General features: G+C 41.4%; 3 protein-coding genes across 7 annotated transcripts; 1 reads left to right on the top strand and 2 right to left on the bottom strand.

Moving 5' to 3' along the window:
- Positions 1-582: 582 nt before the first annotated feature.
- On the bottom strand, positions 583-10,295 carry zgc:113337 (uncharacterized protein LOC503741 homolog). Of its 4 annotated transcripts, XM_068601750.1 has the most exons (8): positions 10,149-10,295; positions 9,528-9,611; positions 9,310-9,390; positions 9,066-9,161; positions 7,666-7,995; positions 5,520-5,804; positions 4,654-4,755; positions 583-3,321 (listed from the first exon to the last, which is right to left on the bottom strand). In XM_068601750.1, exons 2-8 carry the CDS (start codon positions 9,607-9,609, stop codon positions 3,314-3,316), a joined length of 984 nt encoding a protein of 327 aa, XP_068457851.1. In that variant the 5' UTR covers positions 9,610-9,611; positions 10,149-10,295; the 3' UTR covers positions 583-3,313. The 4 variants fall into 4 exon arrangements, with proteins under 4 accessions (XP_068457851.1, XP_068457850.1, XP_068457849.1 ...); XM_068601749.1 differs by having other exon boundaries at positions 9,070-9,390; positions 10,135-10,295; XM_068601748.1 differs by having other exon boundaries at positions 9,070-9,390; positions 9,528-9,641.
- A 617-nt stretch (positions 10,296-10,912) lies between these two features.
- On the top strand, positions 10,913-18,525 carry si:ch73-390b10.2 (Golgi pH regulator). 2 transcript variants are annotated; one of them, XM_068601761.1, is made up of 14 exons: positions 10,913-11,127; positions 13,532-13,591; positions 13,704-13,807; positions 13,896-14,002; positions 14,100-14,201; positions 14,329-14,449; positions 14,626-14,706; positions 14,797-14,906; positions 15,032-15,120; positions 16,147-16,239; positions 16,398-16,493; positions 16,765-16,854; positions 16,945-17,010; positions 17,097-18,525. In XM_068601761.1, the coding sequence occupies exons 1-14, from the start codon at positions 11,086-11,088 to the stop codon at positions 17,301-17,303; spliced, it is 1,368 nt and encodes a 455-aa protein (XP_068457862.1). In that variant the 5' UTR covers positions 10,913-11,085; the 3' UTR covers positions 17,304-18,525. The 2 variants fall into 2 exon arrangements, with proteins under 2 accessions (XP_068457862.1, XP_068457863.1); XM_068601762.1 differs by lacking the exons at positions 10,913-11,127; positions 13,532-13,591 and having other exon boundaries at positions 13,796-13,807; positions 14,105-14,201.
- A 328-nt stretch (positions 18,526-18,853) lies between these two features.
- On the bottom strand, positions 18,854-21,809 carry pdzk1 (PDZ domain containing 1). Its single transcript, XM_068601783.1, has 7 exons — positions 21,603-21,809; positions 21,321-21,534; positions 20,223-20,561; positions 19,953-20,149; positions 19,652-19,876; positions 19,279-19,581; positions 18,854-18,898 (listed from the first exon to the last, which is right to left on the bottom strand). Exons 1-7 carry the CDS (start codon positions 21,807-21,809, stop codon positions 18,854-18,856), a joined length of 1,530 nt encoding a protein of 509 aa, XP_068457884.1.
- Between the last annotated feature and the right edge of the window lie 392 nt (positions 21,810-22,201).

The raw sequence follows: 22,201 nt of genomic DNA, 5'->3' as shown, positions 1-22,201 counted from the left end.
GTATTGCAGAATCAAATTAAGGTCATTCACAATAGCAACTCTGTTTTGCCATGACAATAAAATTCACATATGCAGGGTAGTCTTAAAACATATGTGGGAGGACAGGAAGTGGTAAAGCTTGTCACGAGTTAAATGAGCCCATGTACTAGCTAGAGTTTTAGATTATCTGTAAGGTTTCAGGTCATGGACATGCCAAGACTCATGCCACACAACAATCTGCTGACTTTATGCTGTTTTATGTTTTTAAGGTAAGCCTTAATACCTTATGTTGTGATGAGACTTTTAAGAGGGCATGTGGGAACATTTCGAATAGATTGAAATCATTAAGTGAGAAAACAGATACGCCCAAAAAACTAGTGTAATTATTTAGTCCAATTATTGGTCAACTATGTAGGTAAAAACTTTGTGTTTCAGAGGGTTGCAATTAAAATAATAATGTAATAATTAAACAAATACTCATATCAATTGCACAGTCTAGCCTATGTTCTGGGGTATTTTAAGAATGTAAATATATTGCATAAGAGAACAAATCAAACATACTGCATATGTTTTTGTGAGAATTTACTGTTTGAGACCCTTTTTTATTATGATGATGAAAAGCTTTGAGACAAAAAAAAGATGTTTGACCTGTTAATGATTGAAGACGAGCCACTATAGCGATGAGTTTTAGATGACATTTGATTTAATTCTTCTTCTTTTTGGCCTTATTTCCATGTGAAGTTAATGTGATGGTCTGGAAAGTTACGACATGGAAAACTGTCCCACAACCATCTCTGACAGTTAGCTGCCCTGTCAAACACTGTGGAGAATCACTCGATATCACCTGGTGTAAACTGCGCCACACAAACACACGTGCACCAATTATTTACACAGAAAACGTAGAAATAAGACGACAAACGAGTGCAAGATGAGCTGATGATCTCATATTTGACTTTTGCCACAACACAAAGGTGCTCAAAGACACTTAACATGGTAAAAACAGAAACAATGAATGCAATAACTATATAAACGGATACATGACTTTATAACAGCAAGAGTAAAAAAACAACATACATGCATAACTAACATCATAGGGGAAACGATATTTAAATAGATCAGTTTTAATCATACTGAGTTGTGATGGACTAAGTTAGAAAACCCTTATAAGCAGCAGTGCTGCACTGGATTGAATTAACAGAATGAATAAACACTATCATCCTCGAGTGTATTAATAGGTCACAGATATGGCATGTGCTACAGGCGCAGTGAGAGAATATGTGTGCTCAACATGTGTGTGTTTTTGCTCTGCGAGGTCCATCATAATCCATCTGGCTTGAGATGAAAAAGGACCAAAAATATGAGCATCTGGCGTCCCGGCTCGGCACGAGAAAGGAGTTTCATGCTCAAAGCTGAAGTCCAAAGCTGAGCCGAATGAGCTGTCAGAGTGGCAATGAAAGATTCTAATTTCATGAAGCTTTAAAAAAGTAGAATTGTTTAATACATTTTATTTTAAAAGTCAGACCAAATGCATAATATCATGTTCTTCTTTTTGGCTGCAGATATTTACATTTCAATAAATGTTCTGAACAATGTTTCATAATTATTCTAAAGTAAGCTCTGGTCTTAAAATCAGAGTTGTATGAAGTGAAACGACACTGGCAGAGAAGTGTTAGTGGTCAATGGAGAGTGATGAGCCCAAACTAAAGCCAAAGCACCGAGATGGCTTTCTGTTCATAACTGACAGATTCATACGCTTTGATGAACAAGAATATTTCTGCATGAAGTAAACACGATATAACCTAAAAGCGTCATTATATTTTAAGCATTTAGGTCCCATTTTGATCAAGAGCAGGGAGCATTTTGACATTTATTCATCATCCCCTGAGCCAGTTGTCCAAACCTCGACCGGCATCACTCACTTCTTCACAAGAACTTCTCTCTCTGATGGAGGCAGAGATTCCTCTCAGGCGCCGACCGGGTTCAGCCGGCTTTCCTCAGGGACCTGAATCCAACTACCTGAACCCTGAACCAACACACACACACACACACACACACACACACACTGTGCTGCACTGAGCTATGAAGAAACACAGGGCGTATTAAAATACACAGGGACATGCAGGCTGTAATCTTAACTAGTTCTGCAGGTGGGAATGGAAGATAACAAACCTGACGTGGAGGTTTTTATCATTAAATCAATCATAAAGTAATGATTGATTGCCAGGTGAGCAACACAACAAGGCTTTGTGGAGCTGAAGGAGTTTCAGCTCATAATCGAGCTGTCCGGCTGCAGCTTTACTGTTTTGGTTCAAAAACCATGCACAATACCGGCTCAGTTTGAATAGATATTACACAAACAAAAGACATAAGTATGCAGCTCTCTTAGTTGAACAAGTAAAGACCTCACCAGCTTTAACAATCTACAGAAGAGATGGAGGCCTTCGGCTGAGGTACAAGAAGTAAAACCTTAGTGGTGAGATTCTAGTTTCAATTAGCTTCGTTATTGAAAGGATAAGGCTCACCATATCCTTTACTTTTCCATAAAATACATCCAGAAAACAATGTCCTCTGCAGTACCAGTTTGGCTGAGGGAGTACTGTAACTAAAGAATAATTTCCTAAAAGAGCCGGGCACTGTAGTTTTAAACATTTATTACTGAAAATAGGGTAAAGAGGACATTTGTTAGGGACTACTTTCAGCCGTATAATACATTAGAGTGCCCATGTTGTAGTCAGCGCCATGTAGCTCATGATGACTTTTTGTTCACAGTTTTTGGACAACAATGCAGGGCCAGTGTTAACACTAGGGGCTAACGCTAACGCTAACCTAAATCGGACTGGTGCAACACAGACAATGGCTGTTACTAGAATCAGTTCATTGTTGGTTTGAATCTAAAACATAATATCAATAGATGTCCTGTCAGTTAAAAGACAGACAGAGGGAAGTATTTAAAGGACAATATTGGACTTTAATTTGCCATTTTGTGTTGTAGAGAGTGTGGCCATCGACTCAATCCGTTACAGAGCCAGACAGAAAATGTTTCCTTCTTGACTCCATGTGAGGACAGTCTGGAGATGATATAAGAGTCAGGGGCAGAGGCAGGAGAGATACATATCGTTGCACAGTTGGCGTTCATACATAGGATTGCGTTTGTCATCCTGTAGATGCGTGTCAGAACATCTTTCAATGTACCAAGATGATGATGATGCTGCTGCTGCTGCTGCTGCTGCTGCTGCTGCTGCTGCTGCTGCTGCTGCTGCAGGGGAACAATTCTGCAAGGTCGGCTCTGAGAAACACTGCCACTTGTTTTCAGCCTCCGGCCTCATCTGAGACATTAATCAGCTGAAAATAAATACATGGAAAGTGATGAGACAAAAGGAAGAATGCATGATACATTTCTTTTGTATTTGTACATTTGTAATTAACATGTGTGGGAAAAAAATAGTGGAGTTAAAGAGTAGAATCCAATTGAATGCCAACACTAAACGTCAGTTAACTAATGTGCTCATCAGTCCTGATCTTGTGTTAATTGTGCAGACTGAGCTCTGCTGAAGCTGATGTGCTGCCTGTCCAGTGCTATTCTGTACTGCGCTGTCATACTTCACAGATGGTTTACCTTCGAGCAGAGAGAAAGTGCAGATGGAGTGCAGGGAGCAACATAAGTAAGTGAAAAAGGCAGCCATGTTCTCAGGAGTACATACATATCACAATGTGAATGAGGGGCAGTGTTGTTAGCTCCAGTTGACTTTAACCACCACAGAAAAATGTGTCTTAACGCTGCAATATTTTCACAAGCTCACAGATTGTTCGGTCTGTCATTTGGTTTGTCATAGCGGTTGCTTTTCTTGAAAACAGCCGCTTGTTTCAGCTGAAAGGGACTAAAAGAACTGGAGAGCCAGTGTTCGTATTGAAAACATGGATTAGTGCAGCTATAGAGTTTACTTCATGCTAATATTTCTGCAAGGATCCAAATACATATCAGCAAATATTAGTGTTGTGAAAGTCACATTGACATTTGTCACTACTCTATTAACAGAAAATACAGCTTTAGGTTACATAGCCTCTCCAAACACGATATGTCAACTAGCTTGTAACCCTAACCCAAGCTGTTTATTCAATATGTATGTTTTTTCCCACGAGCCCTCAGCGTCACACAACAAGAAAAGAGCTCTATGAAAGAGGAGGTACATGTTGTTAACTGTGTTGAATCACAAAGGTTTATAAACTGATTTTATTGATCTTCAAATGAATTAATGATGTTAGCAAATCTGTAGACATTTCCTGAAATAATCCAGGAGAGCAAGGCAGCTTCAGCAAAGGTACAATGCTACACAAGAAGTACCACAACATCATTAAAGAATTATTGTTTTTCATTTCCAGCTTAATCAACACCTCAGGTTACATCAACTTAACGAGTAACAAATACATTTTGAGTTATAATCCTGTTCCCTTAATTATTCACGTATCTGTTGTTGATTCCCTAATACATGTCCACAAATTGAGTGTGTCTCTATCATCTCATCAATCCATCGTATAAAACTTAGACTTCCATTAGCAAGTGGTTGGTTGTTGGTAAAAATTGATGTAATCTATTAATAATCTCCATTGTCCTTTCACATATCTGTGACACCGGATGCAACACATAACACGCCATCGGTCCAGGACAAATCTCACCTTCTTTGTGCAAGAAACACTTCCAAAGGCAGAAGCAGAGCGACAGAACCAGCAGGGCGGCCGCCGTGGTGACAGAGATGAGGATGGTCAGAGCCGTCCCGACTAGGACGGAGAAAAGCAGCGAAATGATCAGCCCTTTATTATCTTCAACATTTCCTAGTGTGTAAATCCTCTTCTTTCCTTTTTATGGACCAGCAGTGATTAGATTTTAGATTTAATTCACAGTTTCGTCTGATCTTTCCTGACCCTTGAGATCAAGGTAACTAACAGTTTTCAGCAAAGTAAAGCCACTGATACTGCACGACCTACTGCCCATCCTTACCGGCCTTATCCTTGTGCAATGTCCTAAAACAATGTGTTTTAGGACATTGCACATTTGAGACATAAGATTAGTACAACTGGCTTTTCCTTAAAGTGTGAAGGCAAAAGTCAGACCTAATAGCTCCCAATTCATTTGAATTCAAAGCAACATTTAGATCAAACAGAGCTGTCAGCTGTCAAATAAACATCACATAATACGTGACAAAGCATGCCTTTACAAAAATGTTGTAAAAAAGTAAAGATTCAGTACAATGAGTTACATTACACTTTCTTGTGTTTATTTGACATTCCTCACGTGCTCTGTTAAATTGGATATCAGTACAATGTGCAAATCTTTTCTCTGTTTTTATATTTAAACCAGCAACTGTCCGTTTTAGTTTGGGACGCATGCTCTTTGTGTCCTTTACATCTCCAAAGAGCCCTGCTTTCTTTTGTATTCTTAGCAGGCTTTTTTTCTCATAGAAAAGTGATGACGGCATCTAGAAACAATGCTCTATTGAGGGCTAGTACCTCATTGAAGTAAAGGTTCACAGAGACCAACTCACTTTTAGTGTTCATGGATACAGCAATTGGTGACTCAAGCCCTTTGTGGTGCACCAAGCATTTGATGGACACATCCTTCAGCAGCCCGGATTGCACCGTCAGCGTACTGATGACCAGAGTGGTGCCGTCGCCCTGCGGCAGCAGGGTGGTCACAGGCGGCCCCATGGTGCGGTTATCCCTCTCCACGTTCCACACGATCTCCGCTGGGGGCCGAGACACTGAGGTGCAGTTGGCTTCGATCACACCGGCGGAGGAGGTCTTGTAGCTCACCTGAGGTTTGGGCAGCACTGGGAGAAATATACAGAAAAAAATGATCACAAAACAAGCTCATGCCGTGGTTGTCGTACAAGCACACGTGAACGGCACAGTGCCAATAATGCATTCTTCTTCATTATATTGTGCTGCGTGAGAAATACACGAGCCAGAAAATACAAAGGACGACTGGTATATACATTTTTTATTTTATTTCAAAATGCAGATTGATGTTTAGTTTGAATTTGAACATTTATATGAACGTCATCTTTAAATTGCTGAGTTGATACTTGAGAAAAACCTTCAAGCCTTTGGATCCAGCAGGAATGTGAATGCCTCTTCTCTTCAGTTCTGTAAGTAAATCTCTTGCTGTTTTCAATTCTCTGTTCTCCCTCTGAGACTGAGCGAGGAATGTAGAGCACTGGATGGAGAACGTTTTTGTTGGCAAGAACACATTCAGCCACAGATATTTAGCCCTCATACTTTCAGCGTCTTCTTGCACTGCCAGTTGGTGAGCTTCCTCCACCATCGGTCTGGATCGTATTAACATCAGGAACACATATGAAGAACAATACAAACCATAAGGACCTGCTGGTCAGCACGAAGCGGGTGTGAAAGTTGGCTGTTATCGGAAATAAAATTCCACAGACTCTATTTCGCACTCGCAAGCTCCGTAAAGCTGAGGGTGGCTGCATGGTCAGGTGACCCTTTTCTCCTTCATTTTGAAGACATTATATTTGTGTGACTTACTCCAGATGTAAATGTTGTGAGATCATGTGGGTTCGCATGTTTTATCTGTTTGTGGACAGCATGTGTGAGAGTGGGAGGGAAGGAGGGGGCATCACATCATTCAGGGTGGGACGAGGGTGGAAGAGTGTTGGCAGTCGTACACAGCAAGAAAAATACAATACGTTAACGCTAATCGTGCTGCACTACTGGAAACACCTACTGTACTGTACAGTTCAATTTCAAACAAAAGCACATCTGTTTGTTGAGATGGCTGAGAGAGAAAGAGAGCAGGAGAAATGAGCAAAGTGAGAGACAAAGCACAGAGGGAATCTCTGTACGCTGCAAACACTGACGACAGTCATGCGTCCGGACCTCACTCCCTGCCTCCATCATTCTTTCCAACGCTCCATTCTTCACATGCGCACATTGTTCTGTGTTTATGTGGTAACAAATCAGCCGACAGCTTAACCTTGCAGCTACAATCAGGAAGAAGGAAAAATAACCTTCCTGTCTAAATCCCGAGGGTTCTTGTTCTTCCTGCAGACACAAAGTCCAAATTGGGTATCTACATTCACACACATGTCTGACTCCATCGTAGCTCACACTTCTGCTGTCGGACACAGTCACTCACGACTACACTCCTGCCAAAATGTGCATTAAACAACTCCTATACATCTTAAAAAAAGAACAATTCTGCCAGTGAGGTTTACATAAAAGTGATATTTCTGTGACTGTCGTAACAACAAAAGCATTGACAACAAATCACATATTAGCAGCATGGCTTTAGAGATAGAAATGTGGATCAGTTTGTTGGTCCAACACAAAATCCAGAATAAAATAAGTCAACTTGACTGCAGAGCCTTATCTCCAGTCTGTGCTAAGCTAAGCTAACCGGTTGCTGTCAATAGATTCATATTTACCGCACAAACATGAGAGAAGTATCAACCAAGCAAAACATGGTCCCAAAATGTCAAACTCTTCTTTAAAAATGTCATTTCATAAACTTATCTTTTATGCCCTTTTTCCTGCAGAACAAAGACAAATGTCACTTCTTATAACACAAACATTGACTGACTATTCTAAAGCAACCTGCTCTTCCCTCGAGTTTTCATCACCTGTTCTGTAAGATAATCCTCCATAATAGGAGCTGGGTAAAAAGAAGTTTACCGTAGGTGACGAGGCAAACTCTGGAGGCCTTGGGCCCGTCGGGATGCGTGTCGTACAGGCAGGTGTAGCAGCCCTCGTCCTGGATGGAGACAGGCTGGATGATGAGCTGACTGTCTGACAGGGAAGCACTCAGCCAGACTCTTCCCTGGAACGATGGCTCAATCATGGGGTCGCTTCGCTTTGCAAAGGATGCCACCTCTGTGGAGTCTCCTTGTGCAGAAGTGTGTTTCCACACGATCTGCTGGACCTTCTCAGGCAAACCGTAGGAGCACGAGAGGGAGGCCTTCTTGCCGCTCACTGCTGTCTTGTTGCTATCAACGGTAATTTGAGCTGGGAGTAAAAAAAAGAGCCCAGGGAAAGAATGAGGACATAAGAAAAAACTAAAAAGGAGGGACAGAGAATGAAAAACAGGACAATATTCAAAAATACGAGAAACCCAAACAGAAACCAGTCACTGGAATCTGCAACAGCTGTTTCTGCTTATAGAAATGAGCCCTCCTTGTCCTGCTGCTGCGCTGCTCGTTATTAATATGCCTGACTGAGCCTCTCGGAGGTCACAGGGTTACATGTCTCAGTAAATCCACAAAGGAGATTGATATTGAGGTTGTAGGTGGAGTAACTGTCTCTGGAGTCCTCTGAAATATTGCTTTTGTTTCATTTTAAAGGCCGGGGCAAAGGGCAGGCTTCCAGTATCAGCCATGCCACCTTCACATAATATTGTTTAAAATGTTATTACGAACAGCACGACGAAAACTGTCTGCGTCAGCCTCAAAATTATAATTCACACCCACGCTGACGATAACTTTCATAGAGCTGTGAACATACTGTCGGCAAAGTTACTCACACTAATACAACAAATGCAATGTAATTCCACAAGCTCGTGAACAGATGGATGTGAATGATACTGACGCTTGTATCAAACAAAGGACAGATCTCATGCAGCGTCGGATTCTGGATAATTGAGCTGCTCAGTTTATCGCCCTTCAGTGTGCCACCATGAGCGTTACTCAGCATTGCCTCATGTGGATGCTTCTCCCACCTGGTTCAAGGCCTTCATGACTGTGTCAGCAGAGACACTTCCTGGAATGTATCCTGAGCTAAATGAATACCTCATGTTTTGTCTAGACGTCTCCTGTCAGGGCTGAAGACGTGCACACCCGCATGTTGTTTTCACGTCATCATCTCTAGCTCTCTAACAGGCCGGCATGTCGTAACGGTACATAGTTTTGATTAAACCTTGGCACTAAAGAACAAAGAACATATCCTGATACTCATTTTAAAATGCACTCAATATAGATTTGAAACAATGCATCCTGTCCAAACTGTAACTGTTGTTCTTCTATTTGTAAAAACGGCATCCTTGTTCTCAAAATCAAAGTTGTGTTCATTGCAGGACTTACTCACAGGTAACAGTGAGGCACGTCCGTCCCTGCTGCGAACCGGAAGGATGCATGTCAAAGATGCAGGTGTAGCAGCCTTCATCACGGAAACCCACCCTGCGGATGGTGATAGCTGAGGTGTCTTTCGGGGAGGAGGCGAGCTCCACATACTGCTGTCCGCTCACACTGTCTCTGTTGTCGGCTTGGTAGCTGAGCAGAGTCTGGTTTTGGACATCCAGCCAACGGACCTGCCTCAGTAACTCACCTCGTTCTCTCGAGACACTGCAAGTGAGAGTGAACGGCTTCTCCACTGGAGCTTCCAAACGCTCTGGTGCTGTTACCTTGCCTGAAACACCCACCAATAATTTAAAAAAAACATTAGAATATGCTAAAAAACAACAACAACACACATTAGAACGTGTATACTGTGACATGAGTTTTCAATGTCAGTTGTTTGGTGTGTTTTTAGCATGGCAGACTCACCCTGTAGTCTTCCCACCATCAGGAGGACTAAGCACACCTGCAGACCTTTCCTACAGGAGGCCTGGATCTTCATCTTCGTCATCACTCATTTAACAGGGAGGAGAAAAAGCGCTACTGAGAATTTCACAAGTAACGATCAGGCCAACATAAACTCAAGCTCTCTTTTCATTGATCGAACTGGTGATGCCGGGGCAATACAGGAATGACTTTGAAGAGTCTGACTTTCCCTCCTCCAAGAGAGAATTCAGCTCATGTGTTTACTAGATGTTGACCAACACAATTAATTGCATACAAACACCCAGAACACTATTCAGTGGGATGCAATGCAATGCAAAATAAATCCCCAGGCGCTATAACAGTATATTCAAACATTCAATAATATGAAGCTATTCATATGAGAAAAAGATCAATTCAAAGTCATAGTTAGAGTCTTTAAAAAGTAAAGATTGATTTTTTTTACTGCCACATCACGAAGTTAAACTTGCAATGGGCATAAACACATTGTAGTCAAATAACATGACAGAACTAAAGCAAGTACACAAAGGTTCCACTATTTTTAATTTATGCTATATTTTGTATTCCCTGTGTCAAATAAATTATAACTTACATTATGACACTCACCTCTTCTTGTCCTAATACAAAAGGTAAATCCAACAGTTGAAGATGCTCTACCTCTGCATCATCTTGTACATCCTTACAACTCAGCAGTCTTTCGAAACTCCAGACGAAGCGAGAAACTATTTGTACTCCTCCGCGAGTTTTCTCCTCTGCGCCCCTTCAGCACAATGATCGGCAGCCGGCGGCAGCTCCAGCGTGACGCAGCGGGACACAGGTCACAGCGACCTCCTGTGGCTCTTTGTGTGTATTGCTTTGTGATACAGGTTGAGAAGTCAAATCGTCTGATCCACTATTGATGTTTCTACACGTTAAAAAGTTCATTAGGATTTCCCCATGACCCATGCTGCATGATGCGGTGAAATAGCACACGAGAGAAAAAAGTAAAATTTCCAATTTGAACCTAAGTAAATCTTTAAAACAAATTATTAAACAAACGTTTAGTTTGAATGCATCGAAAATGTTGATACGATTTAATTGTGGAAGCTTTAATGTAAAACTATCAGAGTAAAAGTTGTTTGATAGTAGTCCACTTCATAATGTGTAGTATCAAACGCTGTGACGAGGACACTGTCGAGAAGTGTCACGTGAGCATACAAAGCAGTGATTATCAAGTAAACAAACAATGATTTACTAGTAATCAAAAAATGCTTTAAAAAACGTTTCAGTGTATGAAATCGGACCGTCTGAATCAGACGATTGCCCTTTTTTGCGACGTCACAGGTCTGCGACGGAAGTGTTTCTGCCGGACTCATTTTGATGACGTAACAACATGGGCTACCGTTGTAATTTGACAGCGGAACAACAAACGCTATTAGCATGAGCCTATTAGTGACATAAACATTTTAAACCCGACTTTTTTTCATGAATTGAAACTGTCCTCTGCCCTGCGACTCCTGAAGCTGCGTGTCTGCGGACGGAAGGCTCGTGGACAGACACCACCATGTCGTTCCTGGTGGACTCAGTCATCATGTTCACCTCACAGGTAACCCGCACAAGGAGTTTGGAAAGTCGACGCATTGTAACGTGTGTTATGGTCAATATACAAGTACATCCTAACGTGGAATTACATGTGCTCTCTACGTAACGTCAGCTCTGACTGAGACCATCTTGAACCAGAGATCTCACCCACCCTGAACTTAAAGATGTCTGTTATGTAGAGTCAGATCTTAAAGATGTCTGTTATGTAGAGTCAGATCTTAAAGATGTCTGTTATGTAGAGTCAGATCTTAAAGATGTCTGTTATCTAGAGTCAGATCTTAAAGATGTCTGTTATCTAGAGTCAGATCTTAAAGATGTATGTTATCTAGAGTCAGATCTTAAAGATGTCTGTTATCTAGAGTCAGACGCTTAAAGATGTCTGTTATCGAGAGTCAGATCTTAAAGATGTCTGTTATGTAGAGTCAGATCTTAAAGATGTCTGTTATCTAGAGTCAGATCTTAAAGATGTCTGTTATCTAGAGTCAGACGCTTAAAGATGTCTGTTATCTAGAGTCAGATCTTAAAGATGTCTGTTATCTAGAGTCAGACGCTTAAAGATGTCTGTTATCTAGAGTCAGACACTTAAAGATGTCTGTTATCTAGAGTCAGACGCTTAAAGATGTCTGTTATCGAGAGTCAGATCTTAAAGATGTCTGTTATCTAGAGTCAGACACTTAAAGATGTCTGTTATCTAGAGTCAGACACTTAAAGATGTCTTTTATCTAGAGTCAGATGCTTAACGATGTCTTTTATCTAGAGTCAGACGCTTAAAGATGTCTGTTGTCTAGAGTCAGACGCTTAAAGATGTCTGTTATCTAGAGTCAGACGCTTAAAGATGTCTGTTATCTAGAGTCAGACGCTTAAAGATGTCTGTTATCTAGAGTCAGACACTTAAAGATGTCTGTTATCTAGAGTCAGATCTTAAAGATGTCTGTTATCTAGAGTCAGATCTTAAAGATGTCTGTTATCTAGAGTCAGACGCTTAAAGATGTCTGTTATCTAGAGTCAGACGCTTAAAGATGTCTGTTATCTAGAGTCAGACGCTTAAAGATGTCTGTTATCTAGAGTCAGACGCTTAAAGATGTCTGTTATCTAGAGTCAGACGCTTAAAGATGGCTGTTATCTAGAGTCAGACACTTAAAGATGTCTGTTATCTAGAGTCAGACACTTAAAGATGTCTTTTATCTAGAGTCAGATGCTTAACGATGTCTTTTATCTAGAGTCAGACGCTTAAAGATGTCTGTTATCTAGAGTCAGATCTTAAAGATGTCTGTTATCTAGAGTCAGACGCTTAAAGATGTCTGTTATGTAGAGTCAGATCTTAAAGATGTCTGTTATCTAGAGTCAGATCTTAAAGATGTCTGTTATCTAGAGTCAGATCTTAAAGATGTCTGTTATGTAGAGTCAGATCTTAAAGATGTCTGTTATGTAGAGTCAGATCTTAAAGATGTCTGTTATCTAGAGTCAGATCTTAAAGATGTCTGTTATCTAGAGTCAGACGCTTAAAGATGTCTGTTATGTAGAGTCAGACGCTTAAAGATGTCTGTTATCTAGAGTCAGACGCTTAAAGATGTCTTAAACAAGCTCACAATGTTTCACAGCAGATTACACCCGTTTCAACATCTTCACACGTCAGCATCACGTTTATGTTGATTCAACTGTGAATAACGTTGTATTGTCTTTCCTCATCAACCACGTCTTTTACAAATTGCATTCATTGTTCTTTCACTCAAAACATAGTCTATAACCATCAGCCACACTATGTGCATTACCTGTTCAGTGAAGACAACTTTATACATTATCATTTATAATGATTACTTTAGGTTTATAAGCACTGACCAGATTTTAAGTGTGCTTCAAATACTACTAATAATTCACTATGTAGATGCAAGCATTGGGCCAAATGAATAGACAGGGTTTTCTGGCATTGCTGTGTGTAACTTGGTATCTTTTACATGTCTAATACATGTATGTGTCAAATAGGATTCATCTTTGTGCATTTTGGAAACACGAGCTGAAACACACCGTTATACATTTTGCAGCATTTCTGATACATTTCTAGAAGAAAGATAGAAGTGCTATTCTCTTTTTGAACTATATTTAAAAAAAACACATTTAAACAATAATAGTGAGACATATCGCAATGCGGTCAATACGTTTTAGGCCAAATAACATTTTTATTATGAGTGAAAACATATTGAAGTTCATGTTTGTTACAGAAAAATTTGTTAACGCATTTACTGCTTGATTGCATTAATGTATTGTGAATGTGGGATTTACTGTTTTTTAATAGTCGAAAGTGTCATTGCAGGCAAAATGTAGTTTTGTAATGAGCATTTCCTCATTGAAAAATGAGACCATGTAATATTTCCCTTTTCTACAAATGATTCCCAATTAATTCAACACAGGTGCTGTTCTTTGGATTTGGCTGGTTGTTCTTTATGCGGCAGCTCTTTAAAGATTATGAGGTACAGTGTTATTGCAAAGCATTTCATTTCCAATGAGAAACAACACATTTTAGCTTTGCCATCACCAACAGATTTGTAGGCCTCATCAATCCGTCTCTGTGTTTCTTCACAGGTGCGGCAGTATGTTGTCCAGGTGGTTTTCTCTATCACTTTTGCTTTTTCATGTACCATGTTTGAGCTCATCATCTTTGAGATCCTGGGTGCCTTAAGTAGCAAGTGAGTACATGTTCTGTGGACTGTAACTCTGTTTTATTGCTGCTTCTTGCAGATTGAGAATAACAAAAATGTCATGTCTTTGCCACAGCTCTAGGTATTTTCACTGGAAGCTGAATCTGTACGTGATTCTGCTGGTCTTAATCTTTGTGGTGCCTTTCTACATTGGGTACTTTGTTGTCAGCAACATACGCCTGCGTAAGTGTCGCTCTTTAGCTGGGCATTGAAAATAAAATACTGGAACTAAAAATGGATTGCGCTTTTTGACAGTTGTTTTCTCTGTGTCCGTGTGAAGTGCAGAGACAGAAGCTTCTGTTTGCTTGTATGGTGTGGTTTACCTTCATGTATTTCTTCTGGAAGTTGGGAGACCCATTCCCCATCCTGAGTCCAAAACATGGTGAGTGTGCGTCCGTCTCCTCTCTCGGCATCTTTATGCCTCAATTTCGCCTTTTTTTCTGATCCTGTGAGAGTCCTATATCTGCAAAGGTTGTTGCCGGCCAAGTGAAACGCTGTCTTTCTCCCAGGCATCCTGTCCATTGAGCAGCTCATCAGTCGTGTCGGTGTGATCGGAGTCACCCTCATGGCTTTGTTGTCTGGGTTTGGTGCTGTCAACTGTCCCTACACCTACATGTCCTATTTCCTCAGGTGAGCTTAGCTGAGGGCTTTCTCTCCGTTCAGCAGCCGTATCACACAGCTTGTTAATCTCCATCTGTTCCCCCTGGAGATGAATAAAGTATCTATCTGTTATTATCGGGAATGAAATCCCTGTTTTCGTGACACATGCTGCCGTTGCTCTGACGCTTGCTGCCTGGTTATTTAAGGAATGTAACAGACAGTGACATCCTTGCTCTGGAGAGGCGGCTGCTCCAGACGATGGACATGATTGTCAGCAAGAAGAAACGGTGAGTAAAAAACAGTATGTGTAGTATTTATTTAGTACAATGAATTAAACAAATGATTTTTCTTCTACAATTTGTTCTGTGTGTGTGTAGAATTGCCATGACCCGGAGGCAGATGTACCAGCGTGGGGAAGACCAGAGCAAACAGACAGGATTCTGGGGCATGATCAAGAGTGTTACCTCTCCTCAAACTGGCAGTGAAAGTATCCTTTATACTAATACCAGCTGTGATTGCAAGAAGTCTTAAAGTTTAGCTATTATCAGATAACTATGTACTGTTTGTTTACAGTATTTACAGTAGATGTGAGCCTTGACCTTTTCCCTCTAGACCTATCTCTGATCCAGCAGGAGGTTGATGCTCTAGAGGAGCTGAGTCGGCAACTCTTTCTTGAGACTGTGGATCTGCAAGCCACTAAGGTGCTCACTATGAAGAAACACAGGGCGTATTGAAATACACAGGGACATGCAGGCTGTAATCTTAACTAGTTCTGCAGGTGGGAATGGAAGATAACAAACCTGACGTGGAGGTTTTTATCATTAAATCAATCATAAAGTAATGATTGATTGCCAGGTGAGCAACACAACAAGGCCTTGTGGAGCTGAAGGAGTTTCAGCTCATAATCGAGCTGTCCGGCTGCAGCTTTACTGTTTTGGTTCAAAAACAATGCACAATACCTGCTCAGCGACTGGCTTGTCAACATTATAAAGCATATGCAATCAATATTTTGATAAAAGAGTATATAGCCGCTAAAGAGACAGACATTTCCCTAAGTTGTATAAACCAAATACAGAGATGAAAAGAGAGTTAATTTGGACTTGCATTCATCAGCGAGGGTTCAGATTACAAACAGGACTCCAAATGAATGCTAATGTTGCTCCACAACTGCTGGATCTGTAAATGAGTAACTCTTTACTGACACTATATCAACAGGTATGTCAACATGGTGGTCCCAACCGAGCAGTGATCAAAGACAAGGTTTAAGCACAGTTTAATTGCTGTTTAATAGTCTTGACCTGGCTCAGACTATTTTACGACTCTGTCAACTAATGTCCAGTTAGTTCTCCTCAACCCGACCTTACAGCTGCCATTATATACTCATAAAGCTTCATGCCTCACATACACACATCGATAGACATCTCATTGAAGTAGTAGTCGTGAGGTGCACCTGATGAATGTCACTCCAGTATTTACTGGAGTGCTTAGGACTCAACATACAGCAAAAGTTCTATAAAGTAATTCACTAACATTAACCAAAGAGCTCTTTCATTATAGTACTGTGAAGGCTTTACACAGACATTTGATTCAGTGGTAATATCGGCAACGTTGGTGACATCACATGAACACTTTTATCTGTCCACACTACGCCCATTTTGATGAGCTCCTTTGCCTTCATGCGATAAGTGGTCACCTGGTTCTTTACCAACTCATTTCCTTATCTTCAGGAGCGAATCGAGTACTCGACGACATTCCAGGGGAAATACTTCAATTTCCTTGGCTACTTCTTTTCCATCTATTGTGTTTGGAAAATCTTCATGGTGAGAACATTCACGATTAGTTTTCTGGCATTGTGTCTTTCCCTCACACATCGGCCCAGTCACGATTTGTGGTGTTTTTCATTTTTTATTGTCTGAGATGCAGTTAAAAAACAGAACTTTTTATGTATTTATTAAAACGCCTCTTCTGTCCACCACAGGCCACAATAAACATTGTGTTTGATCGAGTTGGAAAGACGGATCCAGTGACGAGGGGTATTGAAATTACAGTGAACTACTTGGGCATCCAGTTTGATGTAAGACACACACAGACACACACACACACTCCTGTAGAAAGACTCACATGTCACACTGCATGACCTCCTGTAAAGATAATTGACAGCTTATTAGCATCTGCTCATGATCGCATCCAATCTTTTCCCACACAGCCAATCATTTGATTGCGTTGTATCTCCCTCTCAGGACACGGCAGTTTGTTCACATTTCAATAAATGGTGAAAGTAGATTGACAGTTGTCATCTTCTGTCCCTACTTCTAACTTCATTTGTTGTTTCATTCTCCTCTCAGGTGAAGTTTTGGTCCCAACACATCTCCTTCATCTTGGTGGGGATAATAATCGTGACATCCATTCGTGGCTTACTCATCACCCTCACCAAGGTAAAGCTGTCACATGATGCCTGTTGAAGTGGCTGCAGATCTTCTGAATTATGCTGTTTAACCAAAGATGTAATGCACCTTGCTTTTTAGTTCTTCTATGCAATCTCAAGCACCAAGTCCTCTAATGTCATCGTGCTGGTTCTCGCTCAGATCATGGTGAGCGTGCTGCTTTCTCCGTGTCTGGTAACACAGAGCACAGCCTGCAAACAGCACCATGACCTTCTCTATCTGTCTCAATCCAGGGGATGTATTTTGTATCTTCCGTATTGCTGATGCGGATGAGCATGCCGCTGGAGTATCGCTCCATCGTGACCGAGGTTCTGGGAGAGCTGCAGTTCAACTTCTACCACCGCTGGTTTGACGTCATCTTCCTCGTCAGCGCCCTGTCCAGCATCCTCTTCCTTTATCTGGCCCACAAGCAGGCGCCAGAGAAACAAATGGGCCTCTAATCCCCTTCACCTCTCCCCTGGTTCTGACTACTGACCCGTGGGTGACTTTGAATCTGGAATTAAGAAATCTCCAGAAATCAGTTTTTATTTTTTTGTATTTTTGGGAGATAATTGTCTTGAGTGCTTGTTCCTGAATCAGGAACGGCTGATTGTTGGATGCAAGCGATGGGAAACTGTTGGAGCGTAAAAGTGGAGTTTCTGGAAACAAAATCTTTACAGAACAGCCATTGCTATTAGTAATTCAATTTTACCTGCAAATGGAAACACTTCAATTCTCATTGTTTGGAGAAAAACAATCTTTTCATTTCTTTTGAACACACTGGAGCTGTGTAAAGGACGATATGAGTCATTCACTATGAAGCTAAATATGTCAGTTAATTGTGAATAAAAAACAAAAACTCATAAAGTAAGCTTATTTCAGATAGTATGTTTTCATTTATTGGTTTTTGTGAAGGTTGTAATTAATTAAAAACAAGTTGGAACATTAAATAAAGGCAGCGAGAGAAGTAGATACAGAACGGTGTGATGACAGCAGCGGATTAACGTTAACCATCAGTGTGAAATAAAGTCCTACTGACAATCGTTATCCAGCAAACATCTGTCAAAAATGTGATCAGGACATCGCTGATCAATCCGTGTTTGAATTGACACGAGGAAGGAAGGTTTCTACGGTCACATTATGATGCCTTAGGCTTGAATAAATCCAGCTATATGAGAAGATGTTCTCTCTAGCACTAAACAGCTTATAATCATAATGCTATTTGTATTCATAAAAACACAATCTTGTATTTCCTTATGTGTGTTTTAAAGGGATCGACACAAAGTAAAGTATAAGGATATTCATTATTTATGTTGATTCAGACTTCTTAAGACGGTGGCACATTGTCTCTGGAGTCTTGTAGACCAGCTGCTAATCAAACAATATGATCATCAGTGATCAGCAAATAGTATCTGCAGCAAAAGCAAACACGATTAGGGATCTATAAAAGTTATACTGGTTTCTTTTGTGCTGGTCCGATCTGTGACTCTGATCCCAAACTCTGAGTTTATGATCTGCGGCTCCACTGACGAACGGCCACGGTGTTTACTGCAAACAATACCAACAGCCATGACATGAGCTTATAAGCTTTGGTAGATAAGTTATAATAGTCAGATTATTGTTCATCTACAAGAAGAAATACTTGGAAGACAAAAGAATTCCCTGAAAAATATTTTCATCCCATTGATTGTGCAAATATATATATATATATATATCTATATATATATATATCTATATATATAGATATATATATATAGATATATATATATATAGATATATATATATATATATATATATATATATATATATATATATATATATAGATATATAGATATATAGATATATGGACAAAAATTAAGATATCATCAGTGAATTGTCCTTTTGTTCTGTATCTTTTGTCTCCTGTGATATTGATTACATGTGTCAAGCCCTGAGAGATGATCGTTGAGAAATTGATGGATCAACATTACTGCCAAAGCCAAATCGGAGAGCGGGTCTTTTCTGTGATTTCTCAGAGTCTCTCATCAAAACTCTCTTCAGATGAAGATGAAGCGGTCTAGTAGAGAGAGAGGAAACAGAATCACAATTATGTTAGACATTGAATAAAGAATTCTCTGTGAAGACTTGTGGTTGAAAATCAATGCGCGCTCAGACTCATGTTCAGCTTGGTCACAAACCAAAGTACTGAAACCATTCAAAGTACCACCAAAAGGTTGTTCCAGTGTTCATTTAGGGGAACATTAATGTAATTTCACTCATAAGCACAAATGATCACCTTACGTGGTGCTGGTGAAAACGTTGTTATGATCACTTGTTTGTGTAAAATATTGTGGCAATCCATCCAAGAGTTGAGCTCTTATAGTCTGGACCACAGAGACCGACCTTTAAGACCACAGAGACCGACCTTTAAGACCGCACAGCTGGTGAAAGACTCACCCTCTCTCTTGTGGGTCCAGCTGGGGTTTCAGGTCTGGCCTCAGGTTTCTCCTCTTCCTCTGCAGTGTGGACCTGAGCATGAGATGTTTCCCCGAGCAACAGGCGAGTGATGCTCACTCCCTGAGCTTTGAGTTGGTTGTAGACGCTTTTGTCAGCCACCAGCATCTCCAGAGAGCTGCCGCTGCTGCGGATCATGTCCACCACCTCCTCGTGGCTGCTCTGCTCCACATTGACCCCGTTGACCTCCACCACAATGTTGTCGTCCTCCAGACCCGCCTTGTCGGCCACTCCACTTCTCACCACCTGAAACAAAGTGTTAGTCACCTGTTTGATATGAAAATGATGAAACGCTGGAAATTGCTGGCGCTCTTACCTCCTGGATGGAATGTCCAGACACCCCTTGGATGCCATTTAAGTGAAAGCCATAGCCAGTTGAGGCCTTTTCCATCTTACACAGTTTGGGCTTGAGCTCCTCCGTTCTACTCTGAACAGAAGGGGATGCTCGGACAGGAGCAGGTAAATTGAGCGCCTCTCTGTAACTGGGCGGTGAGTTGGACTCCTTCATCCCTTCCAAGAAGACCAGAGGAGACACTTTGGCCTGTGGGGGACACAGCAATGGCATTTAGATTGTGTGCAGTTTTTTTTTTAAGTTTGGCAGTGGCACCCTGACTCACCAGCTTATACATTTGGTCTGTGTCTTTGTCCACCACTAGGAGGCAGCAGTTGTTCCCACTCTGCTTGATCCTGTCCACCAGCTGGTGATGGCTGCAGCTCTCCACCTCCTTACCGTCCACAGCTACTAGTCTGTCCATTTCCTTCAAACCTGCTTTTTCTGCTTGGCCGCCTCTGTCGATGTCCTTGAACATGTGGCCTGCATGGAGGTAACGAACACACTGTTGAAAGAGCCTTCTTCCCGTACGAAAATACCAGTTTGTAGTATTTACCTATGGTCTTGCCTTGGTGGTCCTCCTTGAGGAGGAAGCCGTAGCCATCGGGGCCTTTGACCATGTTGATGACGCGTGGCTTGTGCGGGAGATGCTTGGCAGTGGCTAACCATGCTCCTATCTTCATGTGTTGGTTCTGGTAGTGCTTGTCTGTTTCCTCGTCAACCAGCAGGAACATGATGCTGCTGCCAGCCTGTTTGATGGCGTCCAGCACTTGGTCGTGCGTGAAGCCCTCTACGTTCTCCCCGTTGATCTCCAGCAGGCGGTCGTGGACACTGACACCCGCCTTGTCGGCCACACTCCCTTGGATCACCTCTGTCATGAACAAACCCTGCTCACCTGGAAAGTATAGAAGATGTGAGACAATCTGAAAAGTGCAAATATCAATACAGACAGTTCAGTCGTTCTCCTGAGTGACCATCTATGTAGCCTTCTGTTCTAGAGAAGAGCTGCGGAGGAATTGATCTAGAATAATTCTAAAAAGATATCTGGACGCCTCGAATTACAAAGAAGTGAGCCAGACCTCTTAAGTCCGCTCCTCATCCAAGCTCGCAGCTCAAGGCTGCATCAGCCGCTAACACACCTGAATGTCTGACCAACCTGTTTGTGCTTGATTTGGACTCCAGGTCAAGACTAGGAGAGGTTTTCCCTCAATGCTTTCTGACAGAAAGTTTTTAAAAAAAAATGCTTCGACCAATGATTTTCACCACAAGTCCTGCTCCGCTGCGGAGAACTTGCCTCGGACTGGGATCCCACGAACCGGCCAGAGTCTTTACAGTATTCACGTTATACTTATCCATCAACTAAATACATATTGCCGAGGAAGACGGTGTGTTTCAAGTCTCGATGTATTACAAGAGTCATTCTGGAGGAGGCTGTAAACTAACCAATTTCAGATGGAACTATCTGGAAAACCTAAAAATGTAATTACTGACTTTCTTATAAATTACTGATCTATAAGAAATTAGATTTTTTTATAATCTACTCCTAAATCCTCTCTTTCATCATTCAGTCTACATGGGTAGATGTGTTTGTATGTCGTTATATAATGCTTTTTAAAGCACTCTTTCTTTGCATGAACCTGTCTCCTCATCTCACCTTTGTTTGAGCGAATGGAAAACCCGTAGGCTGAGCTGGACTTAACCAGGAAGCAGAGTTTGGGTTTCAGAGCCGGCTTGGCCGCCCAGTTGGCAACTGGTGCGCTCTGAGGGTCGCAAAGGTTCACCCCCTTTTCTTTGGCTTGCATGTAGGAGGCTTCATCCAGGATGTGAAATATGACTGATGCTCCACTGTTTCTGACCATGTCCACCACCTGTGCAGCAGCCATGTGTATTAAAAAGATGTGTGGAACAGGACAAGGTCATCCTACATGCGACTTACCTCTGAATGGGGCAGGCCATCAACACATGTTCCATTGACCCGCAGGATGCGGTCTCCATCTTTCATGCCAGCCAGTTCAGCCGGACCGCCCATTTCCAGGCAGCGGATCAGGTGACCGTCCACAGCTTGCTCCACCCTCAGGTAGAAGCCGAAAGAATGACCCGGCCTCTTGGTTAGAGAAATCACCTTTGGCTTGTGCCCGGCCATGTCCTACCATGGAGGAGAGGGTTAATATTACGCAATCAACAATGAGATGTTCCACGCTCTTTATGACACTGATGTCTCTCATCACTGCAGTTATAAATATTGCAAAAAGAATATAAATTACAAAATCCAAGTGATGATAAAGGAAATACTCTTAATGACATAAATGTTAAGGCGATGATAAACAATGATGAACAATGGCACATCCAGGAAAAAAAAGTCACGTGCTATTTTCAAGTTATTAATCTAACGTAAGGGAGTATCTGCAGTTATTTGATTTATTGATAACCTTCAACATTTGTCCTATGTCTCCCTCCTTTTCCTGTCACTTTACATTACAGTGTGACTTCCATTTAATAGCAGATAACCCTGCACCTACAGAAGCCATACAAGTG

Source organism: Clinocottus analis, unplaced genomic scaffold (genome assembly GCF_023055335.1).
Source record: "Clinocottus analis isolate CAN_PGR_092001 unplaced genomic scaffold, fCliAna1.0.p SCAF_54, whole genome shotgun sequence".
Classification (NCBI taxonomy): Eukaryota; Metazoa; Chordata; class Actinopteri; order Perciformes; family Cottidae; genus Clinocottus; species Clinocottus analis.
The sequence above is the reverse complement of the archived record's forward strand: the minus strand, read 5'-3'. Positions and strand labels throughout refer to the sequence as shown.

Bases quoted from the DNA above. Each gene is read 5' to 3' on its own strand.
- pdzk1 (XM_068601783.1), bottom strand. From the start codon at position 21,809: ATGGCCGGGCACAAGCCAAAGGTGATTTCTCTAACCAAGAGGCCGGGT. The intron at 20,150-20,222 runs GTAAATACTACA...ACCTCCATGCAG, and splicing joins CCACCAAGGCAAGACCATAG to GCCACATGTTCAAGGACATC. The intron at 19,877-19,952 runs GTGAGTCAGGGT...TGTCCCCCACAG, and splicing joins CAGACCAAATGTATAAGCTG to GCCAAAGTGTCTCCTCTGGT.
- zgc:113337 (XM_068601749.1), bottom strand. From the start codon at position 9,609: ATGACGAAGATGAAGATCCAGGCCTCCTGTAGGAAAGGTCTGCAGGTG. The intron at 7,996-9,069 runs GTGAGTAAGTCC...TTTTACTCCCAG, and splicing joins GACGTGCCTCACTGTTACCT to CTCAAATTACCGTTGATAGC. The intron at 4,756-5,519 runs GTGAGTTGGTCT...TCTCCGTCCTAG, and splicing joins TGTATCCATGAACACTAAAA to TCGGGACGGCTCTGACCATC.
- si:ch73-390b10.2 (XM_068601761.1), top strand. From the start codon at position 11,086: ATGTCGTTCCTGGTGGACTCAGTCATCATGTTCACCTCACAG. The intron at 14,202-14,328 runs GTGAGTGTGCGT...TCTTTCTCCCAG, and splicing joins CATCCTGAGTCCAAAACATG to GCATCCTGTCCATTGAGCAG. The intron at 16,240-16,397 runs GTGAGAACATTC...TGTCCACCACAG, and splicing joins GTGTTTGGAAAATCTTCATG to GCCACAATAAACATTGTGTT.